At 38.6% G+C, this 17,864-nt stretch overlaps 1 protein-coding gene across 1 annotated transcript in view; it reads left to right on the top strand.

The window, feature by feature from the left end:
* Positions 1-17,864, top strand: part of HCN1 (hyperpolarization activated cyclic nucleotide gated potassium channel 1) — a 175,842-nt gene that overhangs the window by 152,885 nt on the left and 5,093 nt on the right. Inside the window, exon 6 of the mRNA XM_047799355.1 lies at positions 12,541-12,705. Within this exon, the coding sequence (XP_047655311.1) occupies positions 12,541-12,705 (165 nt within the window). The remainder of the gene's footprint in view (positions 1-12,540; positions 12,706-17,864) is intronic.

The following is a 17,864-nucleotide window of genomic DNA, read 5'->3' on the forward strand; positions in this document are numbered from 1 at the left end:
GACTGCCTTTCCCATATATAGCAAGAGGTCTAATGAACTAGAACTCCCCACTCTTTCCTACAGTCTCCTTTCCTAAGACAATACTTCCTTAAGTGCAATACCGTTGTGGGTCAAGACCAAACTTCTTATCTGTGTGATGCTGGAAAGATGTTACCAGAATCCGGGTTCTTGTTCGAACATAGTCGAAGAATGCACTCCGTCAACACACAGGCAGCAAGCAAGCAAAGTCTTTATTAAAGGAAAGCAAATAGCTCCCAGGGCTGTTGGGAGGGGGGAGAAGAACCACCACCCCGCCTCTGCACCCAGCTCTCTATTGTCCTATAGGGGTTTATATCCCTTAAAGATGGGGGGGTACAAACGTGTGGTCCAGAAAGATGTGGTTTTCTCCCATTGGCCTTGCTCAATTGCCTATATCAGTCTATCCAATAGGGTCTTTAGGGGTGGAAATATCCTGTAGGTCTCATGGTTTCTTTACCCTTTTCTTCCCATAAACTGAGTCACAGGGAATTAGTGATTAAGATCCATCTGGGCATAGGTGCACTCCCCGTAGTAAACAAAACCTATGGGGATGTTACTTCCTGGAGCCCTTAAGCCACAAATGTTAATCAATAGCCATATCAAAGAATGCATCAAAGCCCATGCTCCTACCCTGACTACCTTAGTATTCTGCTTCATGTGGAGGGGTATTCTCTATGCCTCGTCAAAGTCTTACCATCCTATGAAGCTGCTTAGCTGCTTTTTTTGCAATTCCATGAAAACCTCCTTACAAACTCTTCTCTGAACTTGTGCTCATGATTACTTCATTCCAATGTCTTTTGTTTCCCCTCCACTTCCTTTTTCCCTGTCCTCTCCATCCTCATGGCCTGAACAGTGCAATCCCCCTACTTCTTTCAGAGCCTAAGTAAGGCCTTTCATGCCACCAAAGATATACGAAACATACTGCGAAAAACTATGTATTATCTGGATTTTTAGATTTTTATAAACTTTAAAGGCACTAGCAGACAATTTAGCTTTGGAATTATGCTCAAACTTTTGTTATATATTGCGCTTGAATTTCTAATTAATTATAAAAGCTTTAAGGCAGGATTAGTGTCTTGCATTTCTTTTATATTTAGTTTACCCCAGTATGCTGGTACAAGGGAATCATTCATTGACTTGAATTCATACTATCCCTTAATTTCCATTTCTTTTCACCACCTTTTCCCAAGTTATCTTATACGAAGACCCCTGTTTTAGATGTAAATCTAACATTTAGAATTCATTTCCCCAAGAATTCCATCATTGGCATTACCTAAGAACTTGTTAGAAATGCAGTCCCAGGCCCCACTCCCAGACTTACTAAATCCTAATCTGCTTCTTAGCAAGACACCAATATGCATAAAGTTATCATTATGCATTTTAAAATGTGGGAAACACTGTACTAAAGAATCCAGTGTGAATCAGTTCATCACTGATTTTTACATTCAATAAACCATGAAAAATGTGTATTTAAATCCCTACGTATCATTCACATGTGTATGTGTGCTGTGTGTGTGAGAGAGAAGAAAGACAAAATTTTGGAGACAAACAACTTTTTTGCTGTAGTTGACTCACTTCATAAACATCTAGTGAATGTATTTTCTATTTAGACTATTATTTCTACTGTCCTTTTTTTCATTTTATATTAAAGCACATAGGAAAACAGCTGTCAAGATATTACTTCAAAAAACACTCTTGAGGTATCTAAGAGCCAAAATCATTTGATGAATTTTTAAGAAGCTGGCTGCTTTTTAAAGGCATTTATAATTCAAAATGTTTGATTAACTTTTAAAGAATTGAGTGCTGGCAGATTTAAAATCAAAAGGAAAGATTTGGAGTGGTCTGATGGATTTTTAAAGATGGATAGAAGCAGGAAAACTGTGGTCTTAATATTCTTAGCTTTGATATTTTTATGTGACTTTTTGTTCCAAGCACCTAACATCCCCTTTAATCTTCTGTGTATCACATGGGCTAACATGGGACTAGCAGTGATTGTTTCTTATCTACCCAGAGGATATTCTGAAAATCACTGAGACAGTCCATAAAGTATTTTAACTTGCCAATGACAAGTAATATCAATGTATAGGAGATATCAGGTTATGTATAATATTGTTTATTAAATCATAAAAATATTGATTTTATGCAGACATTAGGCAGTTGAAGAAATCCCATTAGATTTTTTTTCTTCTTTTTTATGGCCATTCCTGTGGCATATGGAAGTTCCCAAGCTAGGGGTCGAATCAGAGCTGCAGCTGCAGGTCTATCCCACAGAACTGCAACACTGGATGGGAGTCACATCTGCAACCTATGCTGCAGCTTGCTGGATCCTTAACCCACTGAGCAGGGCTGGGATGGAACCCACATCCTCACAGACACTATGTTAGGTTCTTAACCCGCTGAGCCACAATGGGAACTCCTCATTAGATTTTAGAGACACAGACATCCTAAGGAAGGGGAGAGCAAGAAAGGTTAAACAAAAAGGATAAACCTTAATGGAACGTTGCACATAGCCAGCAGAATGAAACAACCATGTCATAAATGTGCTTATAATCAATGAAACCAGATAAAGGATAAGCACAATGTAGCATCATCTGGTGCCTAGTACCAACACTCCTCAAAAAGATCCAGTGGCTATTTGGGATGTTGTGTTCAAGTGTGAGCACTTTGTTTTATGAAGGAAGTTTCCAATCTGGTGTAAATTATGCTGCTTCTCCTCAACTGACTGGTTCATTCCTTATTTTGTGAACCAAGTGATAATTGTGTGCTAAATCTATGGTAAGTGCTAGACATTGCGAACGTGATTGTTGTACTTTTCATTAAATACCTTTTAGTTTAGCATTGAGAAAAATCATATAAACAAATAAATTCAACAGTGTGCCTAATGGGGCTCAGATGCAAAAGGATCGAAGTAGACTAGAGGCACAAATGTGAATTCTCCCTGGGGTGATTAAGGAAAGGTGTTCATCATATGAAGCCATCGTACTTGAGACAAGTCTAAAGACTCAGATTGTTTACAAGAAGGTAGAGGGTGTGGGAGATGATAGCTATATTTCACAAATTTGAAGAGTAGCTTGATAGAAGAAGCATCAATTTTCCTTGGTTCTGGCAGGTAGAGCCAAAATCGCTGGAAAAACTCCAAAGAGAAGGAACATCAAGGAAAAAGGAAGGAAAGTCATGTTGTAAGAATGTCCATACTGTACTAGGCTTGTAGTGGGCATTTTATAGGCACTGTTTTAAGTAAACCACATAACTCTTTTGCCAGGGCATTGCTTGTCTGAAGTGCTGCTACTTGAGTCAATACTCAGAGCCCCAGATGATCACCCTATTCCTGTATTAAGAGAAATAACTCCAAGTTAAGAGAAGTAACTTGACCAAACATATGGGGAGATCTACGGTTACTCTGACAAAGCAATAACTTTAGTTAACTACATAATCATAAATGACAGCACAAGCATTCGTAGAGGACACTAACAAGAGTGCAGGTATGACTGTGTCTGTGAGAATTGAAATAATCTTAGAAAGAAAGCAAAATTGGGTATTCTGTTTATTAGAATATCTATCATGATACAAAATTTATCCATATATAATGCACTATAATATAATACCTGTATTTGGAAATATGTTATATCTAATCTCTGTTTCAGGAAAATATAAAAAATGTGAAAATTTTCAAAATACATCAAATACTACAAAATTTACATCTATTTTATGTGTTATTCAACTCTGAATTTTTTAGATCCTTATTCAGATCCATTTGACATTTAAAGTGCTTCTATTAGCCATGCTCGATATGCAAATTTATTTAAGCGAGGTAGTACCCTATCCTATGCCATAAGAGGTAATATTTTACTAGTTCACTAGTATAAAGATTACAAATACAAATAGGAAAGTAAAAAGTAATATTTCCTCTAGCACATTATTATGAGACACTGGATTAGAAGTCTAGGTAATTTCTAGGAAATTTGTATTTTGATACACAATAGAGAATTTATTTTGTCATATTGTGTACAAAAAAAGAAAGCAGCTTTTGTTTAGGTTACTGAGCAGCCAAGAACAAATGTTCCCATGAATTCTAGAAACTCAGGTAAACACTTTTCATTGCCATATAAATTTTTTTCTGTAAATTCATGATTGACTCTGTGTTACTGCAATGTCAAGCTCTGTTTTAGAGGTCAAAGAAATATTACTGAGCTGAAAAATTCTTGAGGCTATTTGTTCTGACTTATAAAATGATTATTTGTATAGGTGACAGTAATGTCAAGTGGCAAAAATGTTTATAATCAGGGTTAACTAATGTCAGCAAAAATAGCATTGGGTGATTGATATATCTCATACCTTAAGGATTATTAAAAGCATATATATGTAGTGTGTGGTAGGCCAAATTTAATCTCCTGAGACACACTTCTTATGGTGTTGAAACTGGAAACAGATTTCTAATATTTCTATAATAGGTTGCATGACTCTTAGTTTCCCCTCTTGGGTAAGTGAAATAACATACCTTGTAAAGAAAATAACTCATAAAGAAAAACAGGAGAAATCATGCAGAATTAAAATTAATAGGCCTTGGAGTTCCCATCATGGGGCAGCAGAAACAAACCTGCCTAGTAACTATGAGGTTTCGGGTTCGATCCCTGGCCTCTCTCAGTGGGTTAAGGATATGGCGTTGCTGTGAGCTGTGGTGTAGGTTGCAGACGCGGCTCGGATCCTGCATTGCTGTGGCTCTGGCGTAGCTGGCAGCTGTAGCTCTGATTGGACCCCTAGCCTGGGAACTTCCATGTGCTGCAGGTGTGGCCCTAAAAAGACAAAAAGACCAAAAAAAAAAAAAAAATTTAAATTTAAAAAATTAACAGGCCAAGTCCCCATTACTTGTGAACTTAATTATCATTTAGAAATTTGTATCCAGATGAAGGAACAAATTTGCAGTAAGATTTTTAAAGCTATGATTGCACCACTAGGAAATTCTTAGTTTAGTTCTCAGAGAGTAAACAGACAAGGTACAAAAAGCAGAAAGATTGAAACAACCAACAGAGTCTAGAAAATATGCCAAAGTATGCCAAAATCTAAAAAGGTTACAGTTGTAAGCTGCACTCAGATTGTTCTTCAGGAGCTCAATTTTATTTAGTTTTTTATTTTATTTTATTTTATTTTATTTTATTTTATTTTATTTTATTTTATTTTATTTTTCTTGTGAAGTCAATCTGAGCACCCAAAAGAAAGTTAGTTGCCTATCTGATGAGTAAGAACATGGAAGACAGTATTACCAAATATTACAGATACTTTCTTCATTGTATTCATTGAACAAAAACCTCAAAAATATATTGTACTCCTTAAAGAAAGTACATAAAGTTGGAGTTCCGTCATTGCTCAGTGGTTAACAAACCTGGCTAGCAACCATGAGGACACAGTTTCGATCCCTGGCCTTGCTCAGTGGGTTAAGAATCCAGCATTGCCATGAGCTGTGGTGTAGGTCTCAGATGCAGCTCGGATCCTGCATTGCTGTGGCTGTGGCGTAGGCTCTCGGCTACAGCTCCAATTGGACCCCTAGCCTGGGAACCTCCATAAGCCGAGGGTGTGGCCCTAAAAAGACAAAAAAGAAAAAGAAGAAGAAGAAGAAAGTACATAAAATATTTGGCAAGTTCTGTTACAAAGGGGAGATATACCTATCAGGCAAAACAATAATATTTTATCTAAAACTTAAAACTAGGACTTAGGAGTTCCCATTGTGGCGCAGCGGAAACGAATCCAACCAGGAACCATGAGGTTGCGGGTTTGATCCCTGGCCTTGCTCAGTGGGTTAAGGATCAGTTGTTTCCGTGAGTTGTGGTGGAGGTCACAGATGCGGCTCAGATCTGGTGTTGCTGTGGCTGTGGCATAGGCCAACGGCTACAGCTCTGATTAGACTCCTAGCCTGGAAACCTCCATATGCTGCGGTGCGGCCCTCAAAAAAAACAAAAGACCAAAAAAAAAAAACAAAAAAAAAACTAGAACTTAATGTCAGCCTCTGGTTTGTCCCTTATCATTTATGTATTTATAAGCCTTTGAAAACAAGTTTGTCTGAGTTAGGAACTGAAAGTTGCAGTCACTATGAGGGATAAAATAATGTTACTGGAAGTTCTCATTGTAGTGCAGCAGAAACGAATCTGACTAGTATCCATGAGGATGCGGGTTCTATCCTTGGCCTCCCTCAGTGGGTCGGGGATCCGGTGTTGCCATGAACTGTGTGGTGTAGGCCCAGCAGCTACAGCTCTGATTGGACCTCTAGTCTGGGAACCTCCACATGCCACGGTGTGGTCCTAAAAAGCAAAAAAGAAAAAATAATAAAAAAATTAATGTGACTGTATGGTTGTCTTTAAAATGTCCTAATTAGCTAGGGAGATAAGGTCAATAGTTAAGAAACAATTCGAAAACAGTACAAGAAAACAAAAATAGTGATATACTAATATATATACAATTTCTAAGGAACCTAAAGGATAGTATGAGATGACTAAATTGTTTTTCTCCCTCTGTGCTTTGCCCACACACACTCATGCATGCGCACACACACACAAAGTAAATACACAAAAACTCAGTCTGTAACACTAACTCATGACTCTCTTTAGTCAATAAGTAATTCCCAAAAAACTTAATATCAAGAGAAATTAATTTATATTAAATCTGGAAATTCAGTTCATAAAATCTAAAACTGCTATGATCATGCTTACTTTTTCTCATTGCTAAGTGTGTGGCATTGTTAATTTCTGTTCATGATGGAAACAAAAATTATGGAGCCATTAAAAGAAGGAAGTATTTGAATTGTTTTTCACACTGACCAGTGACTATTTCTGCTCTCATGAATATACGCTCATTTGTTCTATTTCTCACTTGGAAATTATTGAGGAGATGCTGAGAGATAATGACTGAAATGTTAGGAATGAACACAGCATTAGATAACTTTGGAAAGGACTTTGCTAGTGTAATCTATATTTAGCCCTTAGTTTTTTCATGGGTGATTGAAACACATTTTGTAGAAAATGTTGCTATTTTGTTCAGTGATTCAATTCAGCAAACATTAAGCACGTACTAAATGCCATGGAAGCACTAAAGATATAAAAATCAATGGAACTTTAGATATAAAATATGACCTGTCTAAAGTTATGGATTAAGTGTTGATAAAACTCTAGAGATGTAATTGAATTTTACATTTTACAGATGAATAGAAGAAGGTTCAGAGAATATAAGTGTTGGTCCAGATCTTCCCAGCCAAGATTAATCAGTCTGACACTATAACCTAGGACTCCTAGCCCCCAAGCCAGTACTTTGTGTACTACTCCAAAAAAAAAAATCTAAAATAACCTAAGAAATTGGATGTGTGTATACAGCGGAATCATCAGGTAATCATGACTGCTGCAGAAAATCACCAAAATAGCACTCTATTTCATTAGTTGACGAGAAGTCAACCAAATTGAAGTAACAGTTTTGATTCCAAAACTCACAAAAGGTAAAGAATTACATAAGTGCATTACATTTTAAATAAAATTTAGTGAAGAAGCAAGATTTGCTGGACATTAAACATCTCTGAAGTTTTACTGAGTTGGCAATGTATGGAAATTTGAGGGTAAGCTCTCATGGCACATTATTCACTTTTTATATAGGCTTGAAATATTATTTAAATGCATTCTTTGGGAAGATTTCTTTTCTTACCAAAAGCGGTATTGAACTAATTCATTAGTTACGGGGATCTATACCATGTCATATATCTATTCCATGTAACTATATATATTGTATATCCATCATATGAGGACTCCAGGTGATAGAAGCCAGAAAATCACTTGCAGAGATAATTTAGAGGAAACATGAATACATGTATATCTATGCAGAAATAAATCTATTTTTACCCTATCTCCAAAATGACTATAAGTATTGACAGCTGTATTTTTCTCTATTTTTTTTTTTTAGGGCCACACCCACAGCATATGGAAGTTCCCAGGCTAAGGGTTGAATTGGAGCTGCTGCTGCTGGCCTATACCACAGCCACAGCAATGTCTGAGCTATATCTGGGACCTGCACCACACCTCATGGCATTGCCGGATCCTTAACCCACTGAGCAAGGCCAGGGATCAAACCCGAATGCTAATGGATCCTAGTTGGATTCGTTAACCACTAAGCCACGAAGGGAACTCCTTTGTCTAATTTTTAAATGCATTTTTTAAAATATAAAACAAGGAAATACCTGCTTCTTATGAAAAGTGTTCAGATAATTTTTAAGCATACATAAAAGTAAATAAAAATCCATTTCTTAAGATAACCTTCAATACATGTCTTTACCTCCTCCTTTTACAGAGACCAAATTAAAAGTAGTAAGGGAATATTATGTTTTGCCTTCACAATAAAGAAAAAGAAATGTAGAAGGCAAGTCATTCCCAATAAAGAAACAGAAATGTAGAAGGCAAGTCTTTCCCTCTCTTTGGATGCTATTGTATGAGGATATAAATGCTTGTAGTTTCTTCTGTGTCAATTTGTGATTATGAGAGGTTGGCCAAGAAAGAAAGTCATGCTAACACAGTGTCTGAGCATCACTGAGATGCTAAATCACCCCTAGCCTTGCCTACTCCCAGATTTTTGCTTTGTAATATAAATTATTTTTGGTAAGCCAGTGTTATTCAGGTATTCTGTAACATGCAATTAAGAAAATTTTTGTAGGTCAGGGATACGGTGATGGTTTCAGAGGTACATGTAGATGTCCAAACTCATCAAATTGTGTACATACATATGTGTATTTCTTTGGTATATCATTTATACTTCAATAAAGCTGGGTTTTTTGTTTTTGTTTTTTAAGAGCTGGAGAAACTGTATTTCAGGAAGAGAGGAATGGTGTTATGGACCGAATGTCCGTGTCTCCTCCCCACCTCCCAAATTTAATAAGTTGAATTCCTAACCCCCAATTTGATGGTATTTTATTTAGAGTTAGATGAGGTGATGAGAGCGGGGTCTTCCTGATGGGATTAGGGACCAGATTCTTAAAGGAAGAGATCAGAGCTCTCTCTGTCTCTCCCTGTCACATGAGAATATGGCATCTGCAAGCCAGGAAGAGACCTCTCACCAGTACCCAACCATACTGTCTTCCGGATTTTGGACCTCCAGCCTCCAGAACTGTGAGAAAATACACTTCTGTTGTTTAAGACAAAAAAAAAAATTTTTTTAAATTATCCTGGTGTTTACAGATGAAACCTGAAGGGAAAGTAAAGGGGGCCTAGAATATATAAACTGAGGACTGTGGCCAAGGAGAGAGATCTCCTGATGGAACTCTAGAAAAGCTGTTGGCTAAGAGATGGTGTGATAACGGACAACTGAAAAGTGAGGGGGAAAACTGGCTTATAGAAGGTCTGTATGTGGTACAAGGGACTCTCCACCCCTCTCTCCGCATTGCAGAACAGCCTGTAACAAGACATTTATTTTCCTGAGGGGAGAAAAAAGCCAGTGGTTCTTCCCTAAAGCAACTGAACTAGGAAAAGAATTAGAATAGGTAAGGTGAGGAGTTCCCTTCGTAGCTCAGTGGTAATGAATCCAACTAGAATCCATGAGGATGAAGATTCGATCCCTGGCCTCGCTCAGTGGGTTAAGGATCCAGCGTTGCCGTGAGCTGTGGTGGAGATTGCAGACGCGGCTCAGATCTAGTGTTGCTTTGTCTCTGGCGTAGGCAGGCAGCAACAGCTCCAATTTGACCCCTAGCCTGGGAACCTCCATATGCTGTGAGTGCAGCCCTAAAAAGACAAAACAAAAAACAAACAAACAAACAAAAGAATAGGTAAGGTGTTGGTAACCTTGGAGTACAGCCCTCCTCATTCTGTCATTTACGGAATTATGAGGATAAACTTGCCACCTGTTCACCCTAAAGAGAAACTTCAAATCTACAAACTCTGCCACACCACTGGCTTTCATTCTCCAATGATTTTTTTACTACTCTGTCTTCCAGTTTGTTGATCCAGTCCTCTGTCTCATAAAATGTACTTTTTTTTTTTTTTTTATGCTTTTTAGGGCCACACCAGGGGCATATGGAAGTTCCCAGGCTAGGGATCGAATCAAAGCTACAGCTTCTGGCCTACACCACAGCTTATAGCAACGCATGATCTTCGTTGGCATCTTCGACCTACATCACAGCTCACAGCAACGCCGGATCCTTAACCCACTAAGCAAGGCCAGGGATCGAACCTGCATCCTCATGGATACTAGCTGGGTTTATTTCTGCTGCACCAGAAAGGGAGCTCCCATAAAATGTACTTTTTATTCCTTCTAGTATGTAGGCTGCTGGCTGCTGGTGGGAGAGGTTGGGTCCCAGCATGGCTGGCTGCATGGCCTAGAGGGTCCTGGGGCTGGTGGTAGCCCATTGGTAGGTGGGGCTGGGTTCTGGTATTGAGAGCAGAGGGAGGACTCCAGAACAGTGCTTGTCAGCACCTGTGTTCTCCTGGTATAATGAGCTCCTAAAACTGGCTACCACCAGCACCTTTGTCCTCAGGGTATGTCCCAGTTGCCTCCTGCCAATCTAGGAGGATCTAAAAATCAGCAAGTAAGTCTGACCCAGGCTCCTTCAAATGACTGCTTCCGTGCTGCTGGTTGGAAGGTGTGAGGTTTCACAGGTGCCTTTAAGGATCAGAGTCTCTCCTACAACCCTCTAAATGTAGCCCCACTGGCCTTAAAGTCAGATTTTCTGGGCATCACCTTCCTGTGCAGGACCCCCAAGCCAGGGAGCCCTGTGTGGGGCTGAGACCCCTCTCTCTTTAAGGGGAGTCTCTGCAATTGTGATTATCCTCTTGTTTGTGGGTCACCTACCCAGGGATGTGGGTCTTGACTATACAGTACATCTACCTCTCCTGCCTGTCTCATTGTGGTTCCTTCATGATATCTTTAGTTGTAGAAGATCTTTTCTGCTAGTCTTCAGGCATTCTTATCAATAGTTGATCTATAAATAGTAGTGATTTGGGTGTGCCTAAGGGAGGAGGTGAGCTCAGGGTCTTCCTTCTCTTCCATCTTGGGTCCACCACAATATCATTTATTAAATTTGAAACATGTTTGCCAGCATGAACAATAGCAACATAATTGGTGGCTTAGGGAGCATTTCCTAAAATCGTCTCAATTGCCAGATTGGTTCAGATGCACTTCTTTAGTACTCCCAGCATGCCTGCTTTCTGTATTACTGTTACCAGATTGCATTTAAATGAATTCTTAATTAAAATGAACTTTTCCTTTTTATCACCAGCATATAAGTAATACAAAAGTAGGTATTATGGGAGTTCCCCTTGTGGCTCAGCAGAAAAGAACCTGACTAGCATTCATGAGGACGTGGGTTTGATCCCTGGCGTCTCTCAGTGGCTTAAGGATCTGGCGTTGCCGTGAGCTGTGGTGTAGGTCACAGATGCAGCTTGAAACTGGTGTTGCTTTGGGTGTGGTATAGACCAGCAGCTACAGCTCTGATTCAACCCCTAGCCTGGGAACTTCCATATGCCGCAGGTATGGACCTAAAAGAAAAAAAAAAAAAAAAAAGAAAGAAAGAAAAAAAAAGAAATTAGGTATTGTGTTTGACTCCTGTTTCCAGCCGTAACATCAAGTACATAGTGTCCACAACATGATTCGCTCACAGTGTTGACCAACATGAACTGAAATTCCTTAAATGAATTCAGAGGAGTATGAACGCGGCCCCTTTCAATAAGTATTTTGCTTTATTTCCTTTTGTTAAAGGACTGTACATTTCAGGAATACTTCTGCCATTCCTTTTTTCGAATAGGTTATTTTGAAGCAAAGTTTTTCAGTTATTTCTAAATTTTTTAAACAAGTAAAGTCTACGGGATTTTCATGAATAAATTTTGGGAAATGAAATAGAAAGTCATTGCTTTTATCATTTATTTGGCTAGCTAATAAGAAAATCCAAATTTGCAAATGTTTGCTTACCATATATTGGACTCAAAATTTCAATAAAGGATTTTCTTTAGAAATTACTTAAATAAAAAGCCCTCTGTGCATGTGGAATATAGTTTTTACACTGATCTTATTGGGAATATGTGGACTACATAAAGCATGCCTATAATGCATATATCTGAACCTGTAATCCAGTTTTGCTTGATCATAGAACTTTCTAAGCCAGTGATTTGGGGACTCACTTCGGTTTCTGTCTATATAAAACCATCTGCTCTCTGCCTTCCAAAATTCATAAAACTTCTGAGTGTTGTTTTTTCCTGTTTCAACTACATTTTGGATTTATTATTCTTTTTTCTGCATTTTCTTTGGTTGTTGTTGTTACTTCAGGAATATTGGAATGGAGCTGGAGGAAGATAAATTTATTTCAGCCTTCTCTTTGAACCAAAATCCTTAATTGTTCTAAAAAAAAGACTTCTAAGATTGAGTATTAACAATTGGATACTTTTAGTTAACAGAAGATGGAAATATTGCTTATCATTGGTTTCTCATGTTAAGAGACTTTTTAATTGTGGTAGGTTTTAATGGCCTTTTAAAAAAAATTACCAAACAAATCTTTCTTTCTTGTTTTTATAGAGATTTGCCTGCTGACCAAGGGACGGCGCACTGCTAGTGTTCGAGCTGATACATATTGTCGTCTTTATTCACTTTCTGTGGACAATTTCAATGAGGTCCTGGAGGAATATCCAATGATGAGAAGAGCCTTTGAGACAGTTGCCATTGACCGACTAGATCGGATAGGTACTCTGCTTAGTTTTTTTTGCGCACAATTCAGTTTTAATCTGGCAGACTGTTATATATATACAATCATAAGCCCCAAATGCTAGTTTATAGATCGCTTATTAGTTAGCTTAGAAATAGCAATGAGCTCTCCCCTCTAGAAAGATCTGAGGCTTTATCTAACTTTCTCTTCTAAGTATTCTAGGTTTGTTTATTCATCTCTATTTTTACTAGCCACGCAATCCGATTTCCCCAGTGATACCAAAACAATTTGAATCTTAAGGTAAAAAAGAAGATAAGAATTCTAGATAGCATTAAAATAGAACTAAAAATACAATAATATGAGTCTACATTACAAACTAAATTTTATCATAAGGTTTTTTTTTAATTCTTAAGGATCAACTCAACATATATTTTTATGTTAAGAATTGAAAACTTGTGCATTTTAATTGTCTCAATATGAACTTTTTGGAATGTTTGTAATACAGACTCAAGCAGAAAAAGCCTTAATAGAAGTGCCCACTTAGATGCTTTACTTCGCCAGCATCAACTTATTTTAAAATCTTCTCTGCTCTCCAATAAAAATATACAAGTTAAACTTTATTAGTTATACTAGTTTAAGATTTGAATAATCGCCATAGTAAAGTTAGATCATATTGTTCTTGCTGTTAACTTCCCAAGATATGCTGGAACATTCTTATGTCAGAGGATGGTATGTATTCATTTTCCACACCCAGATCCTTCTCCCCTACCCTGCCCTCCACTGCCCCCTTTCCCTGCTGAACTCGACTGCCCTTCACATCTCAGTTTAGACAACACTTCCCTGTAGAAACCTTCTATGACCTTCTACCCCCTTAATAGGCTGAGTACCCCAGACATGTTCCCCCAAATCCCTGGGAAGTTCCTCCATCGCAGCACTGCTTTAATTATTTAAATTGCTCTTTAAACGCTAAGCTTTATGAATGTAAAGATCATGTCTAATTCACTATTACATTCACAGTACCTAGTACACAATGAATATTGTTGAAGAGAGTTAGGGAGGGATGAAGGAATCAATGAACTCAAAAGATGGGGTTGGGAAATCACTGGAAAATAAACAAAGAGGTACTTCAATGGCTTCATTCTTATTAAAGGTGAGGACTTTTGATTGATGTATGATTATATCAGCTTCTCTTCTGTACTTTACAGCTTTCTTTTTTTCTATAGTGGTAGGATAGCAGACTGCATAAGGATCTTAAGGTTAGGAGAGGTAAAGGTAGTATTGGACATTACCATTAGACATAAGGCACATACTAGAAATCATACTGATAACTTAGAGATGTAACAGGATGGAGTGTCCAGGAGACAGTGCTTAGAAAAGAAGTGAGTACACCTGAAAACATCTTTACTTAATTTGAAGATAACTTCACTCTCCATGGTATGTGAGTGTTCATGGTAGATCCAGTGGCTCATTTCTGAGCATATGAGTTTTTCCCTAAGTCAGCTAGACATCTTGAGCAAAAGCATCAAAATCAGGATATTTCAAAAGAGGATTTCTGTTCATCTGATTGAGCATCACTATCATCTAACTTACTGCAGTAAATTTTTCATAAGAAAGTTTGCATGAAATGGTTTGGAGTCAATAATGTAGCCAATAAAACTGCTAGTGAGCACCAGCATTTGCATTTTTAATCCTCACAAGATTCTAGCATTAAAAATTCTAGTAAGGGGAGTTCCTGTCGTGGCGCAGTGGTTAATGAATCCACTAGGAACCATGAGGTTGCGGGTTCAATCCCTGGCCTTGCTCAGTGGGTTAAGGATCCGGCGTTGCCATGAGCTGTGGTGTAGGTCGCAGTCACCGCTTGGATCCCGCATTGCTGTGGCTCTGGCGTAGGCCGGTGGCTACGGCTCTGATTAGACCCCTAGCCTGGGAATCACCATATGCCGTGCTTGGCCCTAGGAAAGACAAAAAGACCAAAAAAAAAAAAGTTCTCCTAAGGAAGTTCCCATTGTGGCTCTCACTGGGTTAAGAATCTGACTAGTATCCATGAGGATGTGGGTTTGATCCCTGGCCTTGCTCAGTGGGTTAAAGATCTGGCATTGCCTTGAGCTGCAACAAAGGTCACAGATGCAGCTTGGATCTGGTGTTGCTATGACTGTGGTGTAGGCCAGCAGCTGCAGCTCCAATTCAACCCGTGGCCTGGGAACTTCCATATGCCTCAGGTGTAGCAATAAAAAACAAAACAAAACAAAAAGTTATAGTATTTTTCTACAAGGTCCCAGATACTGAGATTATGAAATGTTGACTGCTCACATATCACAAAGAAATATCCTTCTCAGTTTTGTGGCCATTGTTTATGATTTTATATACTACAGTTAGTTAAGAAAATATGCTAAGTAAACACTATATTTTCTCCTAATATAAGTCTTGTTCTTTGGAAAATCAGGAAAATTCTTTAAGGAGAGAGGTAACTATTCATTTTGGTAGTCATTCAAAATGATGGCCTTTCCCAGCAGCCAAGTAAATTATAGCATACATTTCCATTCAAAAATATTCCTTGCTGGAGTTCCCGTCGTGGCGCAGTGGTTAATGAATCCGACTAGGAACCATGAGGTTGCAGGTTCGGTCCCTGCCCTTGCTCAGTGGGTTAACGAGCCGGCGTTGCTGTGAGCTGTGGTGTAGGTTGCAGACGCGGCTCGGATCCCGCGTTGCTGTGGCTCTGGCGTAGGCCGGTGGCTACAGCTCCGATTCAGCCCCTAGCCTGGGAACCTCCATATGCCACGGGAGCGGCCCAAGAAATAGCAACAACAACACCAACAACAACAAAAAAAAGACAAAAGACAAAAAAAATATTCCTTGCTTTATTTATTTATTTATTTTTGGCTGTGCCTATGGCATGTGGAAGTCCTGGGCCAGAGATTAAGCTGGCACCACAGCAGTGACAATGCTAGATCCTCAGCCCACTGAACTACCAGGGAACTCCTCTTCCTTTTACTTTACATGTGATACTTTATTTAATTATATGGCAAAAAGATTTACTTTCCAGTTACCATATTTCCTTGGGTATTATTTTATTGATGATATCATTAAAAGTCATTGAATTTCCACTCTCTCATCCACCTACAATTTTATTCTTTGTGAGTGTGTGTCTGTGTGTGTCTGTGTGTCTGTGTGTTTAGTGCCACACCCATGGCATATAGAGTTCCTAGGCTGGGAGTCGAATCAGAGCTGTAGCCCCTGGCCTGCATCACAGGCACAGCAACATGAGATCTCACAGTCTACACCTCAGCTCACAGCAATGCTGGATCCTTAACCCACTGAGTAAGGCCAGGGATCAAACCTCCATCCTCATGGATACTAGTCAGATTTGTTTCAGCTGAGCTACTGCAAGAACTCCCAACCTACAGTTGATTCTAATTGTTGTTTTGCCAGAGAATGTCTTCTTGTTGCAAACCACCCCAAACACAATGGCAGAAAGGAGAGGTAATGCTTATTGAGGGTCTAGAGGGATCAGAGAGCTTGCCATATGTTATGCTCCTTGATCCTGACAACAGTCTTTCAGAAGAGGAAAGGTTATGAAATAGTTCTCAGTCTGGCTGCACATAAGAATCTCCTGGAGAGAGTTCCCCGGTGGCCTAGTGGTTAGGATTAGGCACTTTCACAGTTCAGTCCCTGGTCTGGGAACTGAGGATCCTACTTTGAGCTCAAAAAAAAAAAAAAAAAAGGAAAAAGAAAAGAAAGAAAGAAAAGACACTCACAACATTGTAAATCAAGAATTCCCTGAGGGGAATTTGCTTTTAAAATACTGAAATATGGACCCATGTCTGATTATTCCCATTTAGTTCTTAGGGTACAGATGGAAATCAGTAACTTTTAAGGCTCCATAAATAAGAAAAATATGCAGGTAAGTTAGAGAATCACTGGTGGGGGGCACTGGTCAAAAGTAAAGGCCTTTGCTTCTCAAACCTGCATATAAGAATTACCTGGGGATCATAGTAAAAGGCAGCATCTGGTTCAGAGAGTGAGCAAAGCCCAGAAGACTTCATTTCCAGCCAACACTCTCATGATACAGATATGGCTGGTTCATAGTCTGTAGTAAATCTATGATCACATCTACTGATTTCCTTTCCCAGCTCTGTCACTTATTAACCATGCTTTCTGGACATTACTCTTAACCTTCTTATGTTCCAATCTCCTTTGGGTGAAATGAGATAATGAGCACATCTACTTCAAAGAGTTGAGGATTAAATAAAATAAATCTACCTAAAGCTTTGGGTAGATTTCCTGTCACAGAAAGCGTTCCATTGTCCTTTCTTGAGAAATCTTGATTTCAGGCCTATCCTGATCCAAATGCCCTTTTCTCTCCTAAGGTAGCCCTCATGCAAATATCTCCATTTCTTCTGTAAGATAGCTTTTGCCATATTACAGACTTTTCAGCTTGATTTGTGTAGAAGGTAAGATTTATCAGAAAGATGCAAGAAACATAAGAGGCAGGAGCCACGTTGCTATTTGGTGTCTAAAGGTGAGTACTTGTATCTTTTCTAATTATGGTTTTCTCCAGATGTATGCCCAGGAGTGGGTCTGAAGGATCATATGGCAGCTCTATTTTCAGTCTTATAAGGAACATCCATTCTGTTATCCATAGTACCAATTTACATTCCCACCAACAGTGTAGGAGGGTTCCTTTTTCTCCACACCTCTCCAACATTTATTGTTCATAGACTTAAGTTTAATTTTTGCTTTTATTTTATTTTGTTTTATTTTATTTTATTTTGTTTTTATTTCCATTAGTGTAGAGGAGGATCCAAAAAGATATTACTGTGATGTATGTCAGAGTGTTCTGCCTATGTTTTCCTCTAGGAGTTTTAAAGCACCTGGTCTTCCATTTGGGTCTTTAATCCATTTTGAATTTATTTTTTTGTATGGTGTTAGAGAGTGTCCTAATTTCATTCTTTTACATGTAGCTGTCTAGTTTTCCTAGCATCATTTATTGAAGAGACTTATTGGATATTCTTGCCTCATAAATTAATTGACCGTAGGTGTATGAATTTATTTCTGGGCTTTCTATAATGTTCAGTTGATCTATATTTCTGTTTTTGGGCCAGTACCATACTTTTTTGATGGCTGAGTCTTTGTAGTGTAGTCTGATGTCAGAGAGCCTGATTCCTCCAGCTTCATTTTTCTTTCTTTAGATTGCTTT

The sequence above is a fragment of the Phacochoerus africanus genome, chromosome 1, assembly GCF_016906955.1.
Source record: "Phacochoerus africanus isolate WHEZ1 chromosome 1, ROS_Pafr_v1, whole genome shotgun sequence".
In the NCBI taxonomy this organism is placed as follows: Eukaryota; Metazoa; Chordata; class Mammalia; order Artiodactyla; family Suidae; genus Phacochoerus; species Phacochoerus africanus.